The sequence below is a fragment of the Buteo buteo genome, chromosome 11 (genome assembly GCF_964188355.1).
Source record: "Buteo buteo chromosome 11, bButBut1.hap1.1, whole genome shotgun sequence".
Classification (NCBI taxonomy): domain Eukaryota; kingdom Metazoa; phylum Chordata; class Aves; order Accipitriformes; family Accipitridae; genus Buteo; species Buteo buteo.
In genome coordinates this window covers 4,881,765-4,906,287 of record NC_134181.1, presented here as the reverse complement: position 1 = coordinate 4,906,287, position 24,523 = coordinate 4,881,765, and the positions used below count along the sequence as shown (strand labels likewise).

Here is a 24,523-nt window from a genome sequence, read left to right as displayed (position 1 = left end):
AGGAGAAGAGAGGCAGAGCTTGGTGAGATGTGAAAAGATGCCAGAGTACAGTGTTGGGTACGGCAGAAGGCGAGGAGAGAGAGCAGAGCATCACTAATGTGGCTCTTCAGTGGGGAGGGATTCACTCATTCTGGAATTGCACATCATCCCCATTACACAAAGGCAGAGGGAGTCTTCAGTCTAGTATCGCTTATGGCTCAGGTGAATTGCACTACAGAATTTCAAATTGTTAGCAATTTTTCCAGCTCTGCTGGGACTATTGGTGGCAGCCAGGTAATGCAGGAGGGGGACCAGTGTGATCCTTCCAGTGAAAATGTTGCATCTTTTATTGGCTGCAGGTGGGTTCTGGGTGAAATCCCTCATCTTGATCTACGGGAAGCTTCTCTCTTACCTGTGATATATTCTTGCTATGCATTTTGACAGCACAGAAAAAAACTGTGACTATTAATAGGCACCACTTGTACTGTGGAAAGGGTATTCTCTGAAGGGCAGATGCATACACCCTAGTGCCCACTGGATGAACCGTTGGCCTAATTTTTGCATTTTAAGAGGGCTATGCACAAATCTGCTAATCACACACAAACTGCATGGGGATGTTTGCTAGTTTAGGTAATCAGTTTGGTTTTGTTGACATTATAACTGTGTGCAAGGATAAAGTCTGTTATTTAGTACTTATTCTTCCAAAGAAGTCAAATATAGATGTGTATTTGTTTGTATTAAACAATCCTTGTTATTTTTTGATGAACATTGTACTGTTGCTCATGTTTCCTCAGTTTTTGACTATCTGGATGCTAAATAAGTCGTCATTATAATTTACTTCAGGGGCACATAAAGAAATTACATAGATACAAGAGAATCATAAACATGCAGTGGGAGATAATAACTTGCTTGTCAGATTTTAAAAAAAAAATTCTGTAACAATTCTGCTGCAGAGCTAGAATTTAACATTGAACTGATTAAAAAACCTTCAAAAAGGATTTTCATAAAATTAATTTCGTTCATTTTCTTAAATGTTCAATAAGATTTATTTGTGTAAAGGAATATTTTAGTCATGCTTGTAGCTCTTCTAAGCCACAAATCCATTATTTCTAGAGCACTTTTAGATATGAAATAATGATAAACTCATATCTTAAGGAACTGTCTGACTTAACTGTTGACAGTGTCTTGTCTGGACTTTAGTCTGCCTCCAAAAGAGTCACGGGGCAGCATTGTTCTCTTTCTATTCTTTTTCCTTCTGCTCTTCAGGTATTCTTGCAGAAAAAACAGTAAACACACTGTGGGCTCCCTGCCAGAACCCATGTTCCAGAGATGGTTTTGAAGGCATCTCAAAGGAAGGGAGAGAAGCTCTTTCTCCTAATTGACAATATTGTTGGCTTGAAAAGCAGGATTTCTTTTGTTTCTGAGCTGCCTTTGTTATTAGCTGTTGTAACAGTTTCCTCTTTTGTTCTTGGATAGATTTAGGTTGTCCAGATGTGTTGGTTCAAGGTAGATTTCATCCTCTCCACATTGATGGGATAATTCATCTCTTCAAGACTCATAACGCTCTGCATTTCTATTAGTTTGTGTTGGGCTGCTGCTGACACCCTGTACCACAGTCAGGCATTCAGCAGTGCAACAAATGCTCTCATGTGGTGGCCTGTTACCATCTCCTTAGTTACTTGCCTGCTGTTTTCAGTCAGCGTCAACGTTTATTGCTAGCAAGAGCTTTGCTAGGTCATGGTATTTTATGAATTTTTATATACAACAGCAGCACTCAGAAGCATTTCTGTTTGCTTTAACCATCACTTTCCTCTCTTTGTAGTTAATGAAGCTTAGCTTTGCCAGTTTCTGTCTAACTTCTCTATTTTGCTAACATCGTTGAGCAGGGAGGATGTTTTAGCAGAGCTGAGGAATCCCTGCTGGGCTGGGACCTTAAGTTGCCTTTGTGCAGCTGTAATGTAACGTACTTTTCTTGCATCTCTAGACCACTCACAGGTATAGCTTCCAACTTGTGGCTTCACTATGATCTAAAGTTATTTGTTAAAAAGGGTAAGAAAAAATGCACAGGATAATATTTGCTTGATGCTATAATACCCACTAGTATGAACAAGGCTAGGTTGTATTTACAAAAAGGATCCTAACCTTTATTGATAGAGTAATTAAGTCTGCCTGTGTGTGTGTTTGGCGTGCATTTTCAATGTGAAATTTACTCACTGAGGAGCCATTTTGTTGCTAGCTATCATTAGCTAACATAAAAATACGAATACCTGTACATAGAAACATAGAGAGTAAGGTTTTGTGTGCTTATAGATAAATATGTATATTTAATTATTCAGAATAACTCTGTTGAGATTTCGTCAGAGAGAAAATTAGGGATTCCATATTTCTGTTCAAAACAAATTAAACTTCTGAGAATTAAACTTGGAAAAAAATACTTTGGAAGAGGAATAGATCAGCCTAATATATGCTTTTGAATATGAGAAATCTTTTTCAGGTTGTTTTCTTTTTACATAGTTTATGAGAAATCCAACTGCTAACCTTTCAATGTTTTAAAATGGTATTTTTTAAAACATCTGTGGTTCATTATCATAAATATCACAGTTGTATAGAAACCTCACGTATGTGGTATATCATAAAGTGAGAATGGGGTGCACTGAAATGATGAATCCCAGGAACTTGAGATTTTTTGCTGAGATCTATAAAGGGTAATATTTCCAACCACAACTTCAGTTTCCCATCATTAAAGTAATGGACTTGGGATCTTGCGCAAGAATCATTTTTTCAACAGGTCTTTTGATGACGATAAGCTCAAAGTCAGCAATTAAAGCCTTGGGATTCATGCAGGTATTACTACTAATAAATATTGCTTGGTGGACAGAAATATTCTGTACAATTCCCATGTGAATAAGCTGTCCTACAGAAACGAGTAAAAGTCTAACATAGGAGGCTGAGAAATGAACAGAGGGTGATGAGTGACGTGCATGTTGGTTTTCATTGGGAGACGCTTGGCGGTATTTTCATTTTGCTTGCAAGGAGTTTTGAAGCCTGTCTCATACCATGTGGCATATTAAGCACAATAAAGATGCTCATTTGGCAGCTGGAGCATGACTAGGAACATCGAAAGAGTTGTATATGCATCAATCAATGAAGAATTCCACCTTCATGTAAATAAATATTGGATCACTGTTTTAATTGCCCTTTGAGTTCTTGACAACAAGACACAATCACTAGTCATGTCTGGTGTAGCATTGTCAAAATTTTAGTTTAGGGCTATAGCTGAAGAGTTACTGTTATTTTTTTGCACTGCTGTAGCACCTTGAGCACCAAATGTGAATCATTTTGTTGCAAGTGCTGTACAGATACAGAGAGAACGGGTGGCCTCTGCTCTGAAGACCTCACAATCTAGTTAAACTCCTTGAGCTCTAACACTAAGTGAGTGTGCAGGAGGACATGGGAGGTTGTAGTGTGTGTGGCCACTCTCATCAGGCTGTCATTTGTCCAATCTGTTATAACACAGCTGGGTAGTATGAATAATGTCAGTTATCCACCTCATGGCTTTCCTCACACCTCTTATCTGCGACGAATGCATGAGTATCGTAAACACCATTGTACATCATAATGATCATACGTCATCATGATTGCCAAGCAGTGAAGCGTTATATGTTGGGAGACCACTTTTTCATTTTAGGCAGACTGCCAGATGGTTTGGTCTCTTCTTTCCATGAACCTTGGCAGACTCCCTGGAGCATGCGCTATCCATCCAATTGACAGATTTTGGTAACTGCTTTTATTTTTTCGGTACCTGGGGATTGTTTAAATATTAATCTGAAAAGATCTTATTGGAAGAACTCTTTGTAATGGGATGTTTTATTTCTGAAAAGAGACATCCATACCTTCTTCTTGAAACCTGGCACTTTTGATCATTTAGATTGTTCCACTGAGAAGCTGAGCTGTTTTTTGTTTTCTTGTGTGTGCTTGCTCATTTTTTACTCAGAAGTTCTCAGTCCCATGCCCAAATTTCCTTCAGTCTTGGGAGAGAGTTCAGTATCCAGGACTCAGCTAGATGAGTAAGCTGCGTAGTAAGACACAGTGGTTGGTTCACTGCGTTTTTGTAGTTTTTCTTTTCTTGAATGAACTCCACATAGGTAGACTTTTACATTACCTGAAAGGACAGGGAAAGTAATTGAATCTAGAACTTTTATGTGTGGAAAAGACTTTCAGGTGCCAGCTAGTCCATCCTCTCAGTTTGAAGCAGGATCAGGTACTGAGATTGGTTTTGAGGGATTTGGGATTAAGCTGGTATTTGATTAACCTCGTGTTAAAACCTTGCAATGGTAGGTATTCAGCATGTCCTCAGCACCCTCTTTTCACGGTTAGCTGGAAAGCTTCTTCAATATCCATCTGAACCTTCCTACAACTGATATCCACAAAGCCCTGTCTAGTTTCTTGTTATACTGGTTAGTACTTGGAGGACATGAGGAGTAATTCATTAATCACTCATTATAGATTATACGTAGAGATTTGTACACAGGCTTTGTGTACAAAGCAAGTTTTCTTCACCAGAGAATAAGAACTAAAAATCCTATTTGCCCTATATTTAACAGGCTGTGTTTTTTTAGATCATCAACAATGTGTAGGTTTAAGAGATAGGTGTAGTGCCACAGGTGGGAAATCTGAGTAAACTGATGAAGCTGAAACTCCTCAGACCTCTCCTGAGTGCCTGGCAGGGCAGGAAAGTGTGGCCGAGGCCAGCTCCGTAGGCTATGTAGCTGCTACTAGAGCCTGGTACAGGCAGCTCAAGTACTGCAAATTTTGGGTATCTGCAATGGCTTTTCCCCAGAAGCCACATGAGTTTTAAGGAAGAAATGTTCCCAGTGAGGGGCATCGTGAGAACGACTGGGAATGCAATGCAATCTCGTGTGACGTTCCCTGGTCATCCCAGTCCAGGAAACATCATCATTCTGATAAAGCTCACATTTGCCCCTAACTTCAGACTAGGGATTTTATCTAAGGCTACAGTTCTCTTCAGGTCTCTTAACAATTGGCTTCAGTTTCACCTCTGTTGGCCCTTGGTCCAAGTAATCTTCGATGCTCTCTATCCTTATGATCACTACATCTGCTTCCACCCGCTTCTAACTTCTCTCCTACATATCAGTACTTCTCAGAGCCTTTTCATTTTCTTTCCCTCTCCTTGCTATTAACCTCATCAAATACTCTTGTTTCTGTGGTAGAATTGGGAATTGAAAGCATCAGTGCTTTTGGATGAGATATGGTAAGAAAACAGTTTCCCACTTTCAAAGAACTCTGCTTCTGCCCTTCTTAGTAAAAGTTGCAGGGTTTCATAAAGCAAGGTCAATAGATGGGCAAAATATAAAAGGTCTTAAAGTGTCAAATTCGTACCTCCAAGGGAATATAGATCCAAGTACTTCTCCTGATTCCATGTGTCAAATCTGCATGTGGCCTTTGAATTTCTGCAATGCACGCAGCAGCAATGCAGGAATCTCAAGGTTTGTGAGTGCTGAGCAGCAAGGTGGGAGAAGTGTACTCCCAGCCAGCTTCTTCCCTCTTCTTGAAGCACAACACAGTGTGGAGTCTTTTTGAATGTGACCTGTAGTGTTTGGCTGGGTGATGCTATAGCTCTGAACTTTGTTTGTTTTCAAGTGATTATTTATCATAGTTTTGTTAGGCTTTTCTTTTAATTTTTTTTCATCTTTTACTCCTGACAATTTCTCAGACAGTGATGCCAAATTGTTCCAGTTGTAAGCTATTAATAGAGAGTAGATTACCAGAAGTTTTTGAATATGAGAAGTACATATTTATTCAGTATAACAAGGTACCTTCCTAAGACCCTGTTTCATTGGTTTGGTTTGGTTGTGGGTTTTTTTTTTGGGGGTGTGTGTGGGGTGTGTGTTTTGTTTTAAGAGAGGAAAAGAATACGTTAAAAGAGAATCTTCTCATAATTCATCAAGGCTGCGATGTGTACAGTGATCACAATAGAGAATTTCAACTTCTCACATTTGTGGTGACAGGAAAATTTTGTCTTTTTTGTGGCTTGATAGCTTTAGGAGATTGCAGTGAATCTGTTAAAATGCCTGTCAGATCACCAACATAAATTGCAACAGGTGGTTTTACACCAGGGAGGCCTTGCTAACAGAGAGACTTCCATCAAAATCCTACCATTAGCACAAGACCCTTTCTCCTAGTGGTTCCTAGCCTTGGAGAGCAGCATGGACACCAGCACAGTCTGAGCACTGCGAAATTGTTTTAAACTGCTACGGCTCCCAAATTCTGTGTTGTTTTTCCCTCCTGATTCTACTGCAGTGTAAGACTCTGCAAGCAGGGCTCTGTGACATGGCAGACTGAGATAGGTTTGTCTGGAGGGATTGGAGTATCTGAGGGGAAGAGCTTTTTGTTTCCTTTTTTAATTTATAAATCCTCCTTGCTTTCTGCAAAATTCAAAGGGATGGAAAATGGGGTGATGAAATTCTTGTCTGTTATCCCAGTGTGAATCCAAGGATAGTTCACTTGCCTTCAAGTAAAACAGAGGAAATGGGAGCAGCTTTTAGTTAAAAATATGTAAGCAAGACTAAAACTTGTGCAGAAGGAGATCCTACAGGTGCTGGGATAATTTTTATGCAAGAGACTCTGGTGACTATGGAGTTTGGACTCGTCTCAGTGAGAGGATAGTCAGGCACAAATTCACAGAATCGCAACTTCATTCTTTTAAAATCCCACCTCAGGCTCCTAATGCCTTTGTCGATGTACAGGGTGTGCGGGTGCTGGCAGCGGGGGCTGGAGGGGCTCTGTGAGGAGAGGTGGGGCTGCCCCGCCCTGGACAGAGCCGGTTCTGGCCGGTTCCAGCCGGTTCCGGGTGGTTCCAGGCGGTTCCGCAGCTGCCTCAGCACAGGGCACAGCTGAGCTCGTCAGCGAGGGTGGTGGTTCCTCTGTGGAAGCTCGTTTAAGAAAGGGGCAAAACTCTGCCTGGGGGTGAGGGGAAAAAAGTGTGAGAGAGAAGCGTGAACCCCGGGGGCGGAGGAGGAGGAGGAGGAGGAGGAGGAGGAAGGGCTGCAGGCACCACAGCAGCAATTCCCTGCAGCCCCCGGAGGACCCCACACAGAGCAGGTGGGTTTGTCCTGAAGGAACCTGGAGAGGACTCAGGCTGGAGCAGGGGAAAGTGTGAGGAGGAGGGAACCTCCGAGAGCAGCCATTAGGTCCTGACCGTAACCCCCTGTTCCCAACCCCCGTGCCGCTCGGGGAGAGGAGGCAGAGGAGTTGGGGAGGAAGGCGTGAAGCTGAGCCTGGGGAAAAGCGGGAGGGAGGGAAGGTGTGGTTTTCATTTTGTCTTCTTCTCACCATCCAAATCTATTTTAATTGGCAATTAATTAAATTAGTTTTCCCCCAGTCAAATCTGCTTTGCCTGTGACGGTAATCGGTAAGCGATCTCCCTGTCTTTATCTTGACCCACAAGCTTTTGTGTCCGATTTTCTCTCCCAGTAGTGTTGAGGTGGGGGAGTGAGAGAGTGGCTGGGTGGGTGTCAGGATGCAGCCCAAGGTCAACCTACCACTGTTGATGTGGCAAATAGTGTCCCACGTCTCATAGTCTTTGCTTTATTCTGAAGTTTGGGCATTCGATAATTTTTCATTTGGTTAATTAATTTAAACTTTCTCATCAATATTTGTCATAAAATGAAGTTGTATTCTAATTCTGGAACAAGCAACAGTTCTTTTTCCCTGTGGTGGTTTTACTTTGGGATACAATCCCAGTGAATGCCCAGAGAGGAAGGACCTCCACAAGGTCCTCTGGCAGCCCTGTCTTCAAGTTGGTATGTCTGGAAAGAGATGCAAAATTTGATGAAGAGGATTTCTGTGTAACTTCCCAGGACTGTTTTGTGGCCATCCACTATGAGATTGTCTGTGCTTTAAGACCAGTTACAGAGATTACATAGTCAGGAAAAGCTTAGGTATTGGCCAGGTTATGAGAGAACTTGGGATTTTTTTTTTCTTTTAAAAAAATGACCCAATAAAATAAGTCTGTAGTGTGAATTTAAACAATTATGCAAAGTGCTTTATTTTCAGTAAAACTCCATTCTTTGATCTTCTGTGATCTGTATCCCTGTTTATTAATTTCTGAAAGTGTAATGCAGTTTTTAAAGATCCAATAGAACTGAAATATAAAATCAAAATAGCGAGAGCATACAGATAAGTGAAAAGTCTATAGCAGCTCAAGGAGCAGGTAGGGAATATAGAACAGATTGTCTGCAAAAAAAACCCCTTCACATGCAAATATATTGTTCAGAGATGTCAAAACCTGAAAAGTTTACTTAGCAATTACAAGTTTGTGGTGAAGACCTCTTAATCATATAGCTGGTAGTTACATCACTAGTGTTTTTTTCCAGTATTTGTGCAAAGTGTATCTACTGGACTCAGAGAAGGAACTTGAGGCAAAGTCTCAATCCTTTGTACTTTAGAGACAGTTTTCTATTTGTCAGCCTTCCTAAATATTTTAAATCTTTCATGTAAAGTGAAACAGGATTATTAACAGCTACTGTTTAATTAAAAGTTCTCATAATCCTTAGCTATACTGATAGTGCAGCTTGTGCGCTATATCACGATCCTGGTAGGTAGTAAGAAAAATGTTATAGTTTGGTTTTTCTGTTGTGTAACACTTTTGAAGTAGACTATGAGGTTGAGTATTCTGTAAACAACGAATTCCAAGCATAAAGATTTACTAGATATCTGAAACCACTTTGTCAGCAGAAGAGCCTTTAGAGATCCCAGGTTACGATGAGGAAGATAACAAGGTCTCTACTGCTACTGCCCCATTTGTAGAACTAGGTGTGTATTTTGTGCATTTGATTTGAGTGATCACAAAATGTTCGCGTCCAAAGTATTTTGTGTATCCCCTACTTCCCCAATTAGTATGGTCAAAATCTCTTCATCCTTCCGAAAGTGCATATTCCTAAGATTTGTCTATGAATTAAAGTCACGCAAATATAAAGCTTCTTTGAAAGTTTTTCCCCTTACGTTGGGAGAGATTTCTTCCTGAGATCTGTAGACAAGCCAATAACATAAAGATGTTTGAAGTCTATCTTCCAAAGTGGATACTTATAATTGTGTTTTTTCTTTTTTCTTTTTTTGTCCCCCCAGTGGAATTTGATGACTGCAAGGGGAATAACAAATTGAACTTCGAAGTTTCTAACCCAGACTTTAAGGTGGAACGTGATGGGTCTTTAGTTGCACTAAAGAATATATCAGAAGCTGGCAGAGCCTTGTTTGTCCACGCGAGGTCTGAGCATGCTGAGGATATGGCAGAAATTTTGATTGTTGGAGCAAATGAAAAACATGGTGCATTAAAGGTAAGATAAATACAGAAGACTAGAACAAAGTGCCAAGAAGATGCTGCTAGATATTTACATGTGCCATGTAGGACTGTAAGCAGTTTTAATGTTAGCAGAGGTGAAAATCAGTCTTCAATTCAGATACTGCTCTAACTTTTTAGCACTTAGTTTAACTTAAAATACAAATTTTCCAGGTTTTGGAAGATGTATTACATCTTCAGGTGTAAATGCTGAACGTTCATAGAGAATAGATTCAAATGAAAGAGCCCAAGTATCAAAATTGACTGGTTCTTCTGGTGTACATTATGCCAGATAACCACAGTTTGGCCATAACTGAAAATGGAAAATCATAGTCTAAATATGTAATTTGGAATTTACAGACCCTTCACATTCATTCCAAGCCTAAGTAGGTGAGAATGAATTCTATGCTGTGGAATTTTAATTTTCATATAGGTCTGCTTATCTGATATTGCTATGTGTTAAACTATATAAACATTTGCACACAAACAGCAACACATATTTACACTCTGTCTCTATACACTAGTGATTTTTGTTCCACTCTGTCCACTGAAGTGGACACTGTTCTTTCTTTTCCACTTCTGAATTTCAGTGTAATACTAACCACATACTATGGGGGAAAATTGCTTCACAAATTGATTGTTTACTTCACACCCATAAAAGTAACAAAAGGAAATGTGAGATAGCCTTCACTTCTGTGTCATGGCATTTAGGAGAGAGGCAGGCAAGACAGTGGCTTACTAGGCAATTAAGCCTGGTACCTTTAAAGACCTATAATTTCAAGGAAGTATAAAGAAGTTTTGATAAAAATGACTCATCTATTGTCTTGTTTTGGTATTTAGACTTTGGGGTGCTAGCATTCTCATTATATTTCCAACAGTAGCTTAGTATAACTTAAGTCTTCCACTAAAAAAAAAAAATAAATTAGTTTTAGGAGAAAGATTGAACAAACTTCTGAAAGTCCATGGCTGAGGAAAGGTTTTGATCTGCACTTTAAGCAGCACACAATGTGAATATAGATTGCCAGCAGGAGAGGAAGTACCAGAATGTGTAACTGCAGAGAGCTGATCAGAACACTTAAAAGGAATTTAATGTTATTTAAATATGCTGTTTCTTCACAAATTTAAATTTTAACAATGTCATACTTGAGAGAGTCTCTTACATGGTGGAGATGTGGATTTAGGACCATGCACTGCCAAATTCAGAGTTGGAAAGCTACACTTGCAGGAGCTGGGCACTTGGATGTCCTGTGTCTCAAACTAGCAAGGCATGCTCCTTCTTGTGCATTCACAAGAATGTTCAAATGATTTTGTTTTCACTCCGGGTTTTGAAATCTTAGGAGCAGTTTCAAAACGGGGATTCTCATTCTCCAGTTCAAAGTTACTGAAACCACAGAGGAGTTTGAGACATCTCTGACAGGAGGTCTGGAGTTAAGCTTCAGGGGATTGGTTTATGTGTAAAGATCTCACTCTCTGAGAATCATATTCTGAAGTTTTATTCTGGTTTTCTTAGAGAAGCAGCCCTTCAATGTCTTGGAGGGGAGATATTCTATGGAAGTTACAATCTAGGGGAAATCTTCTGTCATGAGTAGGAATTAACAGATGTGTATTTTCGCAGACTACGGCGTAGCTTTGTTGGTGACCTTTTCTCTTTATGTCCTACTTGGGTTCTGGGTAGTCTCCCCTCAAAATGTTCCAGCAATATTAATTGATGCCTAATGTTGAAATCTATTACCAGACTATATTCAAAAGCCAAGTCCAATTTGGCCCCACTCCTGGATTCTGTTCCAATCTCTTCGTGTTGCATCAGAGAGAGAAAACCAGTCCAAATCTGGCGCATTCTGCCACTTGCCAGTCTTCCCATATAGGTGACTCCTCAAAGCAATATCACTGCATCGTCTCTACCTGCATTCATCATTTCTTTATGGATTTTGATATTCAGCTCATAACTAGAAGATTACCCTTTTAGTATGGTGATCCTTGGTGTCTGCAGTGCTATTGGGAGTTACATGATGCATTAATGTGTCCTGGGAAATCCATCTAGTGAGGATCATCCCCTTCTTCAAGGGAATATAAAGATCTTTGGGGCTGGCTGTCCTACTCTGGCCTCAGCCAGCACTCTGTAGCTGTTAAATCAATATTTTTTTACCAACCGTTTCAGCTATTGTTTGCCTATTTTAAACACAACGCAGACAGTCTTGTCTGTTTGTCATACTTGAGAAGGATATAAAGATTACAGCGTCCTATCTAAAGTGATTTTATGATAAATTTGAACTTAATCCTGTACTTTTGCAGTCTAAATGTGTCAGCGTGGAAACAGCAGAACTGCTCCATCTGTTTATGCAAGGAGTCTTGGCTAAGAAATGCTCAGATGGAGCCTTTGTAATTCAGCATAATTCTGTAGGGTTAAGATGAGCACATGCTAGAACACTGCGAAGCATTCAGTACTTAGAGTACAGTACCTTGTTTAATTAGGGGATAAGTAGTTCTTAAGTATTTCCCCACTGCCAGCAACTGCCTGAAAGCATGTAACCTACATCTGTGAAATCCCATTGTTAACGTTTCTAATTGCAGATTCCCAACATGTTTGGAAATGACTGACAACAATGATCTCTAATGTGCTGACTGGCAGTCTGAGCCTAGGAAGAGATAGCATAATTCCTAAAACTTTCTGATTGCTACCAATCATTCTTTAGATGAATATTGAAAATATTTAGAGGTGCAATCTGGAGTGTGCAGAAAAGCTTTTGGTATTCTAGTGGTGGAGGGGTGTGGTTCTTTCATGGTGAAGAGGCGGGAAGATTCCAGCTAGCCACACTGATCAGTCCTGTGTGATTAACTGAAATTAACTTCATGGCCATAGCATAGTCAGTGGCTGTTAGAATACCGCTTACTATTTAACTCTTCTTTTTGAGTCCGAAGGGCATGTTTTCATAATCTTCTGCCAGAAGCCTATTAGATCTGCAGAGCCTGCAGCTTTCTATCAAAGGGTGGCCATGACTACAGTATGAGAAGATAGATGGTTCCTCAACTTCATCAGCCAACTTGGCTGTTGCTCTCTGATCGCAGAATCTTTTGCAGGGTCTGGTGACAGAAAAGCAGGTACAGCACTGCTGCTTTTCCAGATGTCTGGATGTTTTTGCAAAATGCCCTAAAACCCATGAATGTCTATACCTACAGAGATGCATACCTGCTATTGAGAGCAAAAATCTGTCCATCAGATTTAGTTAGATTGCTTTCTACAAGCTGCTATTAGTGCCCCTTTCCACCTATGATTTTTGCTAGATATATTGGTTTCTGTCTGTCTTGACAGAGGGGAGTATTCTCAAAAAAGCTGCTGTTGTTTTTGAGAGGCGTGTGGAATACGGGTGCACAGAAGAGTTGCTATGGGCCTATGGAAGGTGTAATATTGCTGTGTGTCATCTTTTTAATAAGTTATATGTGCGTACACACTTGTACCCTCAGGTAGTCAGAGCACTCAAGGAAAGAAATGAAGTTCATTTGCATTGACCATGGGGTAGTGCTGGTGAGACACACACATCTGTGCTTGTGCTCTGCTTTGCCCAATGTTCATTTAATACCCTTTTACACAGTCAGGACTTGAGTGCTTGCTGATATTAAAAAAAGACAAGGAAATGTTTTGATTTACCCGGGATTCCCACAATGAACTTTGGGTTCATTCTGAATAATTCACAGAATTGCGATGGTTCAGATCCCTGATGGAAAAATAAATCACTTGCAAGCCCTAGTTGGGAAAAAACTGACTGAGCTGATGAGTTGCAATAATTATTTTTTTTAATTCATGTCTTATCCAATTCTTGGTCCCTGCTTTTTTTTATGGAAATAGTAGGACAACTGAAAGTTGGAATTTCCATCAGCTCTGAGCATTTGACCAGACATTAGTGGATTTATTTGAGTGGTTTTGTGGAAGGCAGAAAGTATAGCCAATCTTTTGTAGAGTCTCATAACAGACTGTAAGTTGCAAAAGGCAACAAGCTGGGAATTGAACTGTGTCCTCCAAGCCTAAATAAAATGGTTGTCTGCTAGTCCTTCTCCCCCTCTGTAATCTAATGCTGGTTTTAATGAATATACTCTTAGTACACTGGGAGCTAAAAGAAAACCTTGGGAAACAATCTTTCTCTGCTTTTTTTTTTTTTCCCCCAAAATGCAGCTCCCCCCCTCCCAGTAAAGGGAGTTATTTAGAACTTTTACTTGTTAACAGCATCACAGACACAGGACGGGGGGAGTGAGATATCAAGAGTCTGGCACCAAAGCAGATAAGAGGGCACGCAGGTATTCAGAAATTCCAGACTGGTGGTAACTTCACTGTATGGTGCTCAGCGGTCTTCTGTACAGAAGGATGAAATGATTAAATATAAAATTGTCAAACCCTCAGGACACTTTTCAGGCACTAGATGGAAAAGGAATAAGAGAAAGAAAAGAAGAGATAAGAGGGAGGAGCACACCCTGAGACAGCATGTTGTAGACAATGAAAGTTTAAAATAATTTCCAGCAGTAGCTCAGATTGAAGGAAATGAAGTTGCTCTAGTCCTGCTACTCTGTCCAGTCCCCTTTGTAACAGCTAGAGGGCTAGTCATATATGCTGCTTCTACTTTACCCTTTGTCAAACCATTGCTTTTCCCGATATCGGTATCCTGCTGTGTTTATTATAGCGGGGACAGGACAGGCAGCTGGGCCAAAAACTTCCCCAGCTACCTTGCAGACCTGAATTCTGTTTCCGACTAAGTCACTGCCTGGACGTATGTGTTTGTGCAAGTTGCTTTACGCCTGTGCCTCTGTTTCCTAAAGTATCAAACAGAAATAATGAAACTAAGCTCCTTGGATTTAAATGTTAGCATTTCTTGTTTGTGTCTTACTCTCTACTTTATCCCTGCAGGATAGAGATTGCAAATTTTATTGATATGAGATAAAAACTGCCTAGAGCCTTAAATCCTATATGTATGGCTTTCTGCCTTAAAACAGATGATAAAGGATCAATACTCTTACTATGAATCAGGATTCTCTCACAGAAAAAATATTCACGCAAGGAAGCGAATAGTTGAGTTTAGTCAACTGGCAGTTCAATAATTTATTTGGAAAATAAGATCAAGAACCAGTCTCTCTGATATAGCAAGCAATCATTCTCATTAACGTATATTAGCATTTTTTCAGTTTAGAATAGAGTTCCTAATAGGCTGAGAATGACTGTGCAAAAGTATGAAGATGGACTCTCATATGAGATATTGACAAACAGGCAAGAAGAGTTTCATATTATTAGATTTTGCATATAGCAGTTGCTGCAAAAAGTAATGCACTGCATAAATAAAATGCCATGTTTTGCATTTGATTTTAAGGCACAAAATAGAGTAAGTCACAGAGGTACATCAATATCTGCGATACACTTCTGAGTTATTACACTGATCAAAACGGTTTATAGAATACCATTTTCAGAAAAGCTGTGGAGATATTTTGCCTTTGGATATGAAGATGTTCTTCAGGCATATAAAGATGGGTTTTCTTAAAGAGCAAACAAAAGAAAATTAATCTTTTCACTTTTGCGTTCAGTTTGGCAGAAAGCTTAACATAGTAACGTTCTACTAGCTGTTAAATGATTAACTTGTTATTACTTCTTTTACTTGCGTTCGTTATCACACTGCAAACACCTATTGACTTGGAATTCGTGCATAAAAAGCTGAGGTATAAGTGATTTTAGAACTTAATACCTGTATGTTGATGATATTTTGGTAAGTTACTTTTTCCTGCTTTAATCACCAGTGAAAGGATGCAATTTTTTTTTTTCTGAAATCTGCAATGCTACATTGCAGGTTTCACAGAATACATCTTAATTAATGTCAATGAAAGCAAGAGCTTGTTCTCATCAATGGGTCATTCTGTAGTATCATTTAGCTGCCTTTTTGGCTATATTTTTATAAAAATCCTCTGTGCACACCACTTGCTGTTGGGGGAACAACAAAAAGCTCCTTTTAAATAAGAAATCCCCTTAACCACTGAAATAAGCTATTTTCCATAGAAATTCTAGTCACCTATTTTCCCTTTTTATCCTTCAGCCTGATCCAGAACCTGCTGAAATAATCAGATTCCAGCAGACTTTAGATCAAACCCTCAAAGCAGGAGTTTTGTCTGACAGTGCTGTACGGACATGACTCCCGTACCTCTTTGCTGGACTGTTTCTGAGTGACCCTGCAAGTCCCATGGCAGTACACAGCGGTTATGATTTTTCACATATAGCCATGCTCCCTGCTTTTACTCAGCTCTGCAGCAGAGCCTCACCTCTATTGATAGGCTTGTGCTTTCCCTCAGGCCTGGACTGAATTTATACTTCCAACTTAACTCTGCAGATTCCCACCACCAAAGAAATGCAGGTTTCATATACACTGGCTTTGGAGTTTGCTCTGACAAAGATCCATTTATCTAGGAATTATTATGGTGCCAAGAGATGTGGCAGTTGCCATAGCAACAATTACATATTGTGTTGAATACCAGAGTAAATACTATAAAGAACATGAGCCACTGGTGGTTTTCATTAATTTAATGTTCCTTTTTTGGGCAAAGTGTGTCTTGTAAGTTTATTCACTGTATGTATAAATGCTTAGATCAAACGTGTGGGCTAGCTTTTCTTCTATTTCCCTCAGTGCACAACTTCAGCATGTAAATGAGAAGTACTTGGTTATTTAAGGAGAGAAAAATGGTCTTATAGACTGGAAACATGAATAATTGACTGTGAAACAAGAAGGTGTTAGCTTCCATGAATGTTCAGTGCTTTTCTCTATGAGTAATCTACATTCAGATTTTATGTGAGCTAGGGATGTATTTATCCAGGAAAAGGGACTTTGTGCTTTTTGGTAGCAAGTAGAGCTAAGACAAGTATAGAATACATTTAACAGTGATTCAAAGGTGAAATGAGGTGATTTTTGAAACAAATGCAAACCAAACCTTGTTACTTATTCCAAATTATTAACAGACTAATGAAAAATGACAGGCAAAAATACTTTTAAATGAACACATTTTTTTAGAAAATGTATAAAAATCATAATTCCTTCAAGCCCTGAACTGTATTTAGACTTCTCGGTTTTCCCTGCAGTAACAGGTATCATCCACAGGACACTTTCATTATTGCTTGGTGTGCTTCTGGTGCAAACTTAAGATTTTTGTGGAAGCTTAGAACCAAATGCAGTTCTGGAATGCAACCAATTTTATTCTATTTTCTTTTAAAACACACTTAGGTCTTATCCTTAATCCATAAAATTTAATGGCAAAGCTTCCATAAATCTTTGTGAGAGAGATTATTCAAAGATTGCTGAAGTCTTTTATCTGAACTAAAATTCACCCTGGCACAGAGTGCCAAGAAAATACCTATTTACCTCTTGCCCCTAAAATATTTTTATGAGAGTTTGAATGGTAGATGAGTTGTGTGAAGACATTTTGAACTGAATTAGCTTCTTTTTATGATCTGGGATGCTGACTGTCCTTTATCCATTAAAAAAAAAAATCCACTAAATTTTGTGGATGAGTGATAAACCATCATGCACTGACATATATTTTTTTTTCAAATTGTTATTGTTCTGAGTCCAGCCTAAAAGTATTCTGACACAGAGAAAACTATGCCAATCCTATGTGTTAATCTCCAGAGTCTGATGAAGTTGTGAGGAAATTTGTGCCAGAGGTGTGGGGGACATTTAAAAGAACCGTTTGGAAAAGGTTTAAATTTAAAATTCATTGTAGTAAATGAGGATATAAGTGGGAAAGCAACAGGCTAAGCATGATTTAGTAGAACATTAAACAAGATCATAAAGGATAAGTAGATGTCTCTTAGGATATGTAATATCTTTCATTTATAAAGTGGCTTTCATCCTGTAAGATCCTTAAAGTGTAACTATTAAGTACACAGAATATATGTGTGTGCATGTCTATATGTATATATACACATCTGTAAAAAGAGGTATTTGCATAGATATCTTTATTGTTGATACTTATTTCATAATACTTTTTCACATCAGGATAGGAACGGAGTGATTTTTTTTAAATAAGGGAGTTGGGAAAAAGGCTTGGTGATTTCTATATGATATTAAAATTGCCATGACATCCTTAATGTCCTCAAATCCATAATGAACAAGAGATATTACAGAAACCAGAAGAACCTGTGAGACTTCTAGTACAGAAGAAAAAATTGTCCATTTCTTCCATGGTTGTTCTCTCATCTGGCATGCAGGAATGGTGCAGTCAGTGTATGACAAGTACCCCGGTTTCACCAGTGATACCTCAGATTTATTAAGGAACAGAAACAGTTCCAAGAGGAGATCAAACTAAGTTGTGTTCAAAACTAAACTCAAGGTTCTTTTTTGTGTCAGAAAAACAAAATATTGCTCATGTTTCCCCCCTATAAGCTTTTTCCATCAGCTTCCAGAAACAGGGTGGATTTGAGAGAGAGCTGTAATAGGAGAAATTATTCACATGAAAAGATGATTTCCTGAGTAAGAGTTTAGTCATTTCTCTCCATCAGAGACATCAATAATCATCCCTAATGATTGCCCCAATAGTTCCATGCTGGTTTTCACAAACCTGAAGGAACATTTATTATGGTTATTACAGTAACACCTATCTCAGCACACATCTTAAGCATTTAATGGAGCATCACAGGATAAAAATCTACATTTGTCCTCCCCCAAGAATTGATTCTGCCACTGCAAGGACAGATGGCTCCTTCTGGACCTAAAAATTCCTTATTTGTTGATCATACCAATTCTGTTGCTTTTAAGAACATTCCTTTGCATCTTATTTTACAGCTAGTTTTCTTCAGTACCTAGAGGAAATAGGCAAGTTGAAGAAATATTCAGCATAAGAATGACAGAGTTAAAGCTTAATATAATTTGGTATCTCCATAATAAACAACTCTGCTAACATTTACAGTCATGTTGGAGTTATTAATCATCCAGCTCCTCACTACTTATTTCAACACCAAATCAAACTGAATAACCTTTGCATTAAGCAGTTGATCCGTCTTAGAAAAAATAGTTTTACTAGTTGGTTATCTATCTCCCCCTCTTACTGAGAGGGCACCTAGGGATAGTGATTACACAGGAAGAGAGTGGAGGGGGGCAGCAGGTCGATTTGAACTGGCCAGTAGTCCTGCTATGTACGGTAATTAGCTGCTGCTAATAGTTTTGGCACCACTAAAATTCCTCAGTGTCCTTCATTACTATGGAAAAGATAGAAGCTTGTTTAAGGTAACTGGAAAACAGATGTACTAGTAGGAAAGGAGAGACTGAAGTTTGCATCTAGTTTCTTAACAACCTCACTGTGACTGTAGTTTGGTGGTAGCAGTAAACAAAAAGTTTCCCGGTGAGTAAGAATAGATTTATTAAAATATTTTCAGTAATTGTTCTGGTAGCTGGTTTGATTCAAGTTCTAACAACACAAAGTCATTTAGTCAGCAACTGTTCAAACTACTATGAAGAGATACACTTTATTTACCTGCAAGTCAGCAAACACCCTTGTGGTTGATGGTGTTCAATACTTGTTGAACCATTTGGCATATATTTGAACTCAGCAGGAAATTCTCTTTAAATACTTTTGTCTTTCATTTCTTTGCTATCTCTAGAATTACCATGTGGTTTTGAGATAAATGAATCATGGATCTAGTATATGCAGCTTTTTAAGATAAGGAATAGACTATAATCCTTTTAAAATGAGAGCTGGATCTAGCTCTTGGTGTACCAGCCTTCTTGTGGACTAAATTGTATGTATGATCTTAGTACAATACTGTAGCTTCTGCTGCTTAAGAGAGTCCTTTTTTGCATCATCAATCAGAAATGGGTTAAATGCTTAACTTTATTTAAAGTACATTTGTCTCTATAATGGTAATAATCACACTGGAGAACTACTGAATATTTTATGTAGCCAAACACCCTGTTCTACATTTAATGTCAAGGCAGTATGGATGAATTGTAGTGGGTTTTTTGTTTGTTTTTTTTTTAAATGGCCTCTGTCAAGCATGTTGTGACGTGACCTGTGTATTCACAAATGGAAATTTGGAGTCTTTGTTTTTTGTGTATGTGTGAACTTTGCCTTCAGACAAAGCATATCATACGAGTATAAATGACAAGATTTTCTGGAACTTTAAGAACTTTGCTAATAAGAAACAACATAGAGTTAAGCATTTTCATATCCTCCTGATGCTCAATGTCTTTTCAGAGTTACTAGAACAAGCATGCAAAATATATCCATCAGATGAAGATTTAGATGCTTTGCAGACTTGATGATAATCTACAAGCTATTAAAAAAAAAAAAGAAAATCCAATTTGTTTGTTTTGGGTTATTCTAGATCCTATTTGATGCTGTATGTTAATATGTTGAACGTTTGTGGGTTTTTTGGGTTTTTTTTGCTCTCTGGCTTTTTTTACGGTATTGAACACTGCTGTGCTGTACAAAGATTTATCCTCTAATCACCTGGAAGAAAGGTGACAGTACAAGTTTTTTAAAATCTGGAAGACTGTACCAAACTTTCATTTTCAGATATTGTCACAGAAATTTTTTGTATAGGGATTTCAAGTGTATGATCCTGTGAAGTACTGGACTATCGTAGGAGGTGTTGAAAACTTTATACATGCACTGACATTAGTACACATTAGTATCACCTGACTTTTCATTTTTGGGGAGGTCAAAAATGCTAGTAAGAAAGCTGTTCATGTTTGCACTACTAATTGTTTAAAAAGCTGTATCAAAATGCAGAGGGTTTCCTTCAAGCACAGCAGTGTGGTGATAAAATAGCATGTCAGCCCCTATGAAATAGGGCACTTGAGTGCTCTCACGAGGCACATCATTTTGATTTGGATATTGTTGAACTCGGAAACAAGAATTGCAGTAAATTCAAAATTCCTGATTGGCTGACAAATAGCACACTTTGCAATTTCTTCTCTGCACAGGAAGAATATTTTCATACCTGTGACTTTTTTTCTTTTCCCTGAAGATGAAATAAAAAGTCAGCCACTTCTTTTTGATAGGGAATTCATGACTGCTGAAAGAATATGTTGGTAGACAAAATGCCTGGCGGGACCAGGTGTACTCAGTCATTGTGCTCCAGCATGGCAGCATCTGGCGACAAGAATATTCAGACTAGATCTTCTGTTCTTGCTGCAAACCATAAACTTGTGCCTTAGATTAAGGTGATTATTACTCTAGTAGTCTGTATTTGATTTAGTATGCATTAATCCTACCAGCCCTTTGCAGCAGAATTGCCTGCTAGAAATAAAAACACTTAGACTGAATTCCTGATTTAGGAAATGGGGATTTCGTTAGTTGTTTTGGTATTGGCTCAGTCAACAGTCATCTTATCAGTTATAGACTCATTCATTTACTGTCATTAATTATATCTAAAACTGAACCTCCGTACTGAGAGGTTCACTGGAACTGTTCACATGTATTTCATGTCCAGCTATGTCTGTAGAAACATTGCTAATATATTAGTGTGGGATATCTTGTAAGAGAGACTTTCAAATGTGTTCTTTTCAATGCATGCCTTGTAGTTTTGTGTTGAGAAAATATAGGAATATGTATAGGTTGGGTTTCTTCAATAAAAAAGAGGAACAATATGTGACATTTTTTCAAAAAAGTCATATGCCTGCTACTTAATTAAAATCATAACCTCAAAATTAATACAATTGGTTGTTCCATCCACTCTGTTTCAATAATGCCTGCAATTTGTTACTGAGCAATTTTTATTTGTTTGCCCCTCTTCTGGTATTCGACAGAGGTGAATTGTTTCAGTAGCAGGTCAAGCGAAAAATTGTCAACTCTTCTGTGTGATCAACTTAATATGACGCAAAGTTCTACCTATTTCTTGTCCTTTTTGGTTATTCTATTCCCATGCGAATTAGTGTAGGGGAAAGATTTCTCCCATCTATGTCAAAAGAACTATGGATAGTACAAATTGTGTGTCCTTATCGCTTATGTAGCTGTGCAGGGCAGGTTAAGTAACTTCCTGACTTTATCTGCAGACAACTTTATTTTCTCTGTGCTGCTGTATTTTGTTGTCCTTATGTGGCTTGCTCTCTTCCCCCCCAAATTCCCAACAGCCATCCTTTTGAAGCTGATGTGGTCATTAAAGTCAAAAAAGCATGTTATGCTTTATATTGACCCTCAAATCAGGAATTAAGGAGGAATTAAGGGGAGGGGATGTTAAGACTTCAGTTTAAAGATTAAAAGTCAAAGTTGGGGAAGATTTGGCTCTGAATTTGGCTCATATCTATAACACTCAAACTCATTGCTGACAGTTACATGTATATGTGAGGTAAGGCTTGAAGCTTTAAGTTACAGGGTTGATTTTAGGCATGATTATTCACAAAACCGTGTAATTAATCTGTCATAGGAAAACACAGAAAGCAGTACACCAAATACAATCTCCATTAAGTCAACAGGAGTCGTTCCACTCACTTTAATGAGCTTTGAATCTACTCATAAATCTGCTGTGAGGAGTGTCCAAATAAAAATTTATTTGAGGGTGACCTTGATGTTAATTGTTAGTGCTTCCATGTTGTTTAATTGCCAGGAAAACTGAATGTATTAGTGAGACTATCATATGGTATAGTCCTTTCTATTGGATACTATTAGCATCAAGTTGATATATATAATCTTAATTGTGCATAATGTTAGTGGGCAGTTGCAGTATCCCAATTATATTTTGTGTCTGTAAAACAGGGGAAAAAAAAAATCTTCTGTTATTTTTAATGTTGTTTGTGCCTTCAGCTGAATCACTGCAGAATTAATGCTTTTTTGATCAAGTAGCTCTTTAGAGGATCTCAGAAGTTTCACACTTATGCAGTGGCTTTTAATCCCAGATTTTGTGTATTGACTATAATTACTTTAAAATTATATCTCAAATTTGTAAATACCATAAGGCAGATTCTGTTCAGTCCTATGTTTAATAAATTTAACATCTGCCAGAAAAGTTCAATCGTCTGTGTCCCAAATGGAATGTTTTCTGCTTTAACATGTCATATTTAATTCAATTAGAGGAAAAATATGGGAAATATGTTAGAAGTATAAAAGGGAAAGAGTTCCTTTAATATTTGTCTACTAAACAGAAAAGTAGCTAATTTACTTGAGGGACATAATTACTGTATCTTCTAGTGGTACAAAAATATGGGATAGTTAGAGGGTTGGCGGGGGGAGAAGTTTTGGGTTTGTTTAATGGCTTTCCAATTGCTTGTCACTGCTAGTAATTATCGTGTCTTTTCTTTTCGTTGGCACTCAGTGCATTAGGCTGTATTTAGGATCATTTTATTAATTGAAAATGTGTTTCAGAACAATTGTGAATTAGATAAGTGATTTGATTAAAACTATAAAATAAGAAAATAAGGTGAGGGAAATTAATCTTGACTCTAGACAATAGGAAGATAAGACTGGTTTCCAGTGTAAGGGTATGTGTTAAGGAGGATCAAGGGGGAGAGCAAAAACATTCTGCATTTGCATTATTTCTCCTTCATTTTACTGTAGTAGTATAGAAGCACTGACAAAGATTGTGGCTTTTGAGACCTTGTTCACACATATAGTAAAAGATAGCATCTGCCTAAAGAGCTTCCAGACAAAACAGAGGCTGGACAAAAGGAAAAAGTATTATAATGCTGACAATCTTTGCTTTAATACCTCTCCGCCTCAGATTTCTGTGTATAAAATGGAGATGCTCAATAAGTATATTAAAGGTAAGGTATTCAGATACAGGGTAATGGGGACTTTTAACCTTTTGCTGGTGGAGACCTAGCAATTTTGAAATTAAGACTGTTACGCTTGGTTGTATGATTTAACTCTATTCCAAGTCATCTGCTTGGTGGGTTACATCTGAGTTCAACTTCAGGGGGCACATGCAGTGGCATCTTGGAGGTCTTGATGTGGCCTGCAGTGTACCAGGTAGAGCTTGCTGACTTTGACTGTTTCTCTCTAGAAAGTTAATAAGCAATTCAGCATCTATCAGGATATACAAACAGATCTTTGCCTTTACCTTATGCTCACCTCCAACAGATTTCCTCTGGCCTTTGACACTTCATTATTATCATTTCACATGTCCATGAAGAATAATTTGTAGTCCTTTCTGATAATAGTGCAATTCATATGTGTGAAATGTATTTTCCAAAATTATGTCTGTGGACTTGTGCAATGCTGAATTATGGGAAAGTCCTTTTAGTAGATGTCGATAGATAGATAGATATAGATGTGCCGCACAGCTTTTGTGCCACCTAATGAGCATGAATTATATATTCTTAAATGCTTTTCACATTTATTAAGCTTAATGTCATTTTTAAAAATACCTGAAAATAAAAATAGGGTTTAGAAGATTTTCTTTAACTTTTAACATGCTCTAACTTTCATCATGGGACAACTAGCTTAATTCACTGTAGTAACTCTGTTATTGAAAAAATGGCATACTAAGCATGTTTTTTCACCAGAAAGTTTCTTTTTAATTCTCAATGTTTCATAACTGACACTGTGCTAAATGAGAACATGACTTAACAGTTGATACTGATTTGCATGTCATTTTTTCATTTTGCTTTCCTATTTGAAAGGAATCAATGCTGACAAGTTAATGAACTCCAGCTACAAATACATAGATAAGCCAAGGGATAGGTTTAGTACCTGCCTTGTTCTAATTATGAAAGGTTTTCCTTAGGTGACTGTTTCATGTTCACTACAGGGAAACCAGAATGCTCTGTTCTTATAATAACTGTCAACAAAGCAGACTATCTGGAGAAGTGACATAATATTGGGCTATTTATAGAAACCTTTTAGCAAGTCTAAATTCATTTATCCCAGTATATTTAAGTCTTTAATATTTACATGTGGAATACAATTACTTAAAATGAAAGTACACTGAGCCCTAGGGCTCTACATTTAGTAAGGGTTCATAAAACTATGCTGCATTATATCTTCTATTTTTAAATTAACTTCTTGTATAAATTAATAGCTTTAGACAGTAGTAGTGGAGATCAGAACTGTAGAGCTACCTCTCAGCAGATTTTTCACTAAAGTTGTTTGTTAATCTTTTGCTCCTGATATACTGTCAATGAATATATCTGGTATCTAGGATTTTTTTCCTTTGTGTTTTGGATGTTTTTTTTAATATATATATTATTCCAGTTTCTGTTTTGCTGTTGTTTAACGCAGATAAACTGGTGAATC

The 24,523-nt window shown here is 38.1% G+C and overlaps 1 protein-coding gene across 4 annotated transcripts in view; it reads left to right on the top strand.

Annotated features, from left to right (window-relative positions):
• Nucleotides 1-24,523, top strand: part of CDH13 (cadherin 13) — a 518,714-nt gene that overhangs the window by 166,896 nt on the left and 327,295 nt on the right. For all 4 annotated transcript variants that reach the window (XM_075039933.1, XM_075039934.1, XM_075039932.1 and 1 more), the window contains exon 3: nt 9,127-9,335. In XM_075039933.1, coding sequence (XP_074896034.1) covers nt 9,127-9,335 — 209 coding nt within the window. The remainder of the gene's footprint in view (nt 1-9,126; nt 9,336-24,523) is intronic.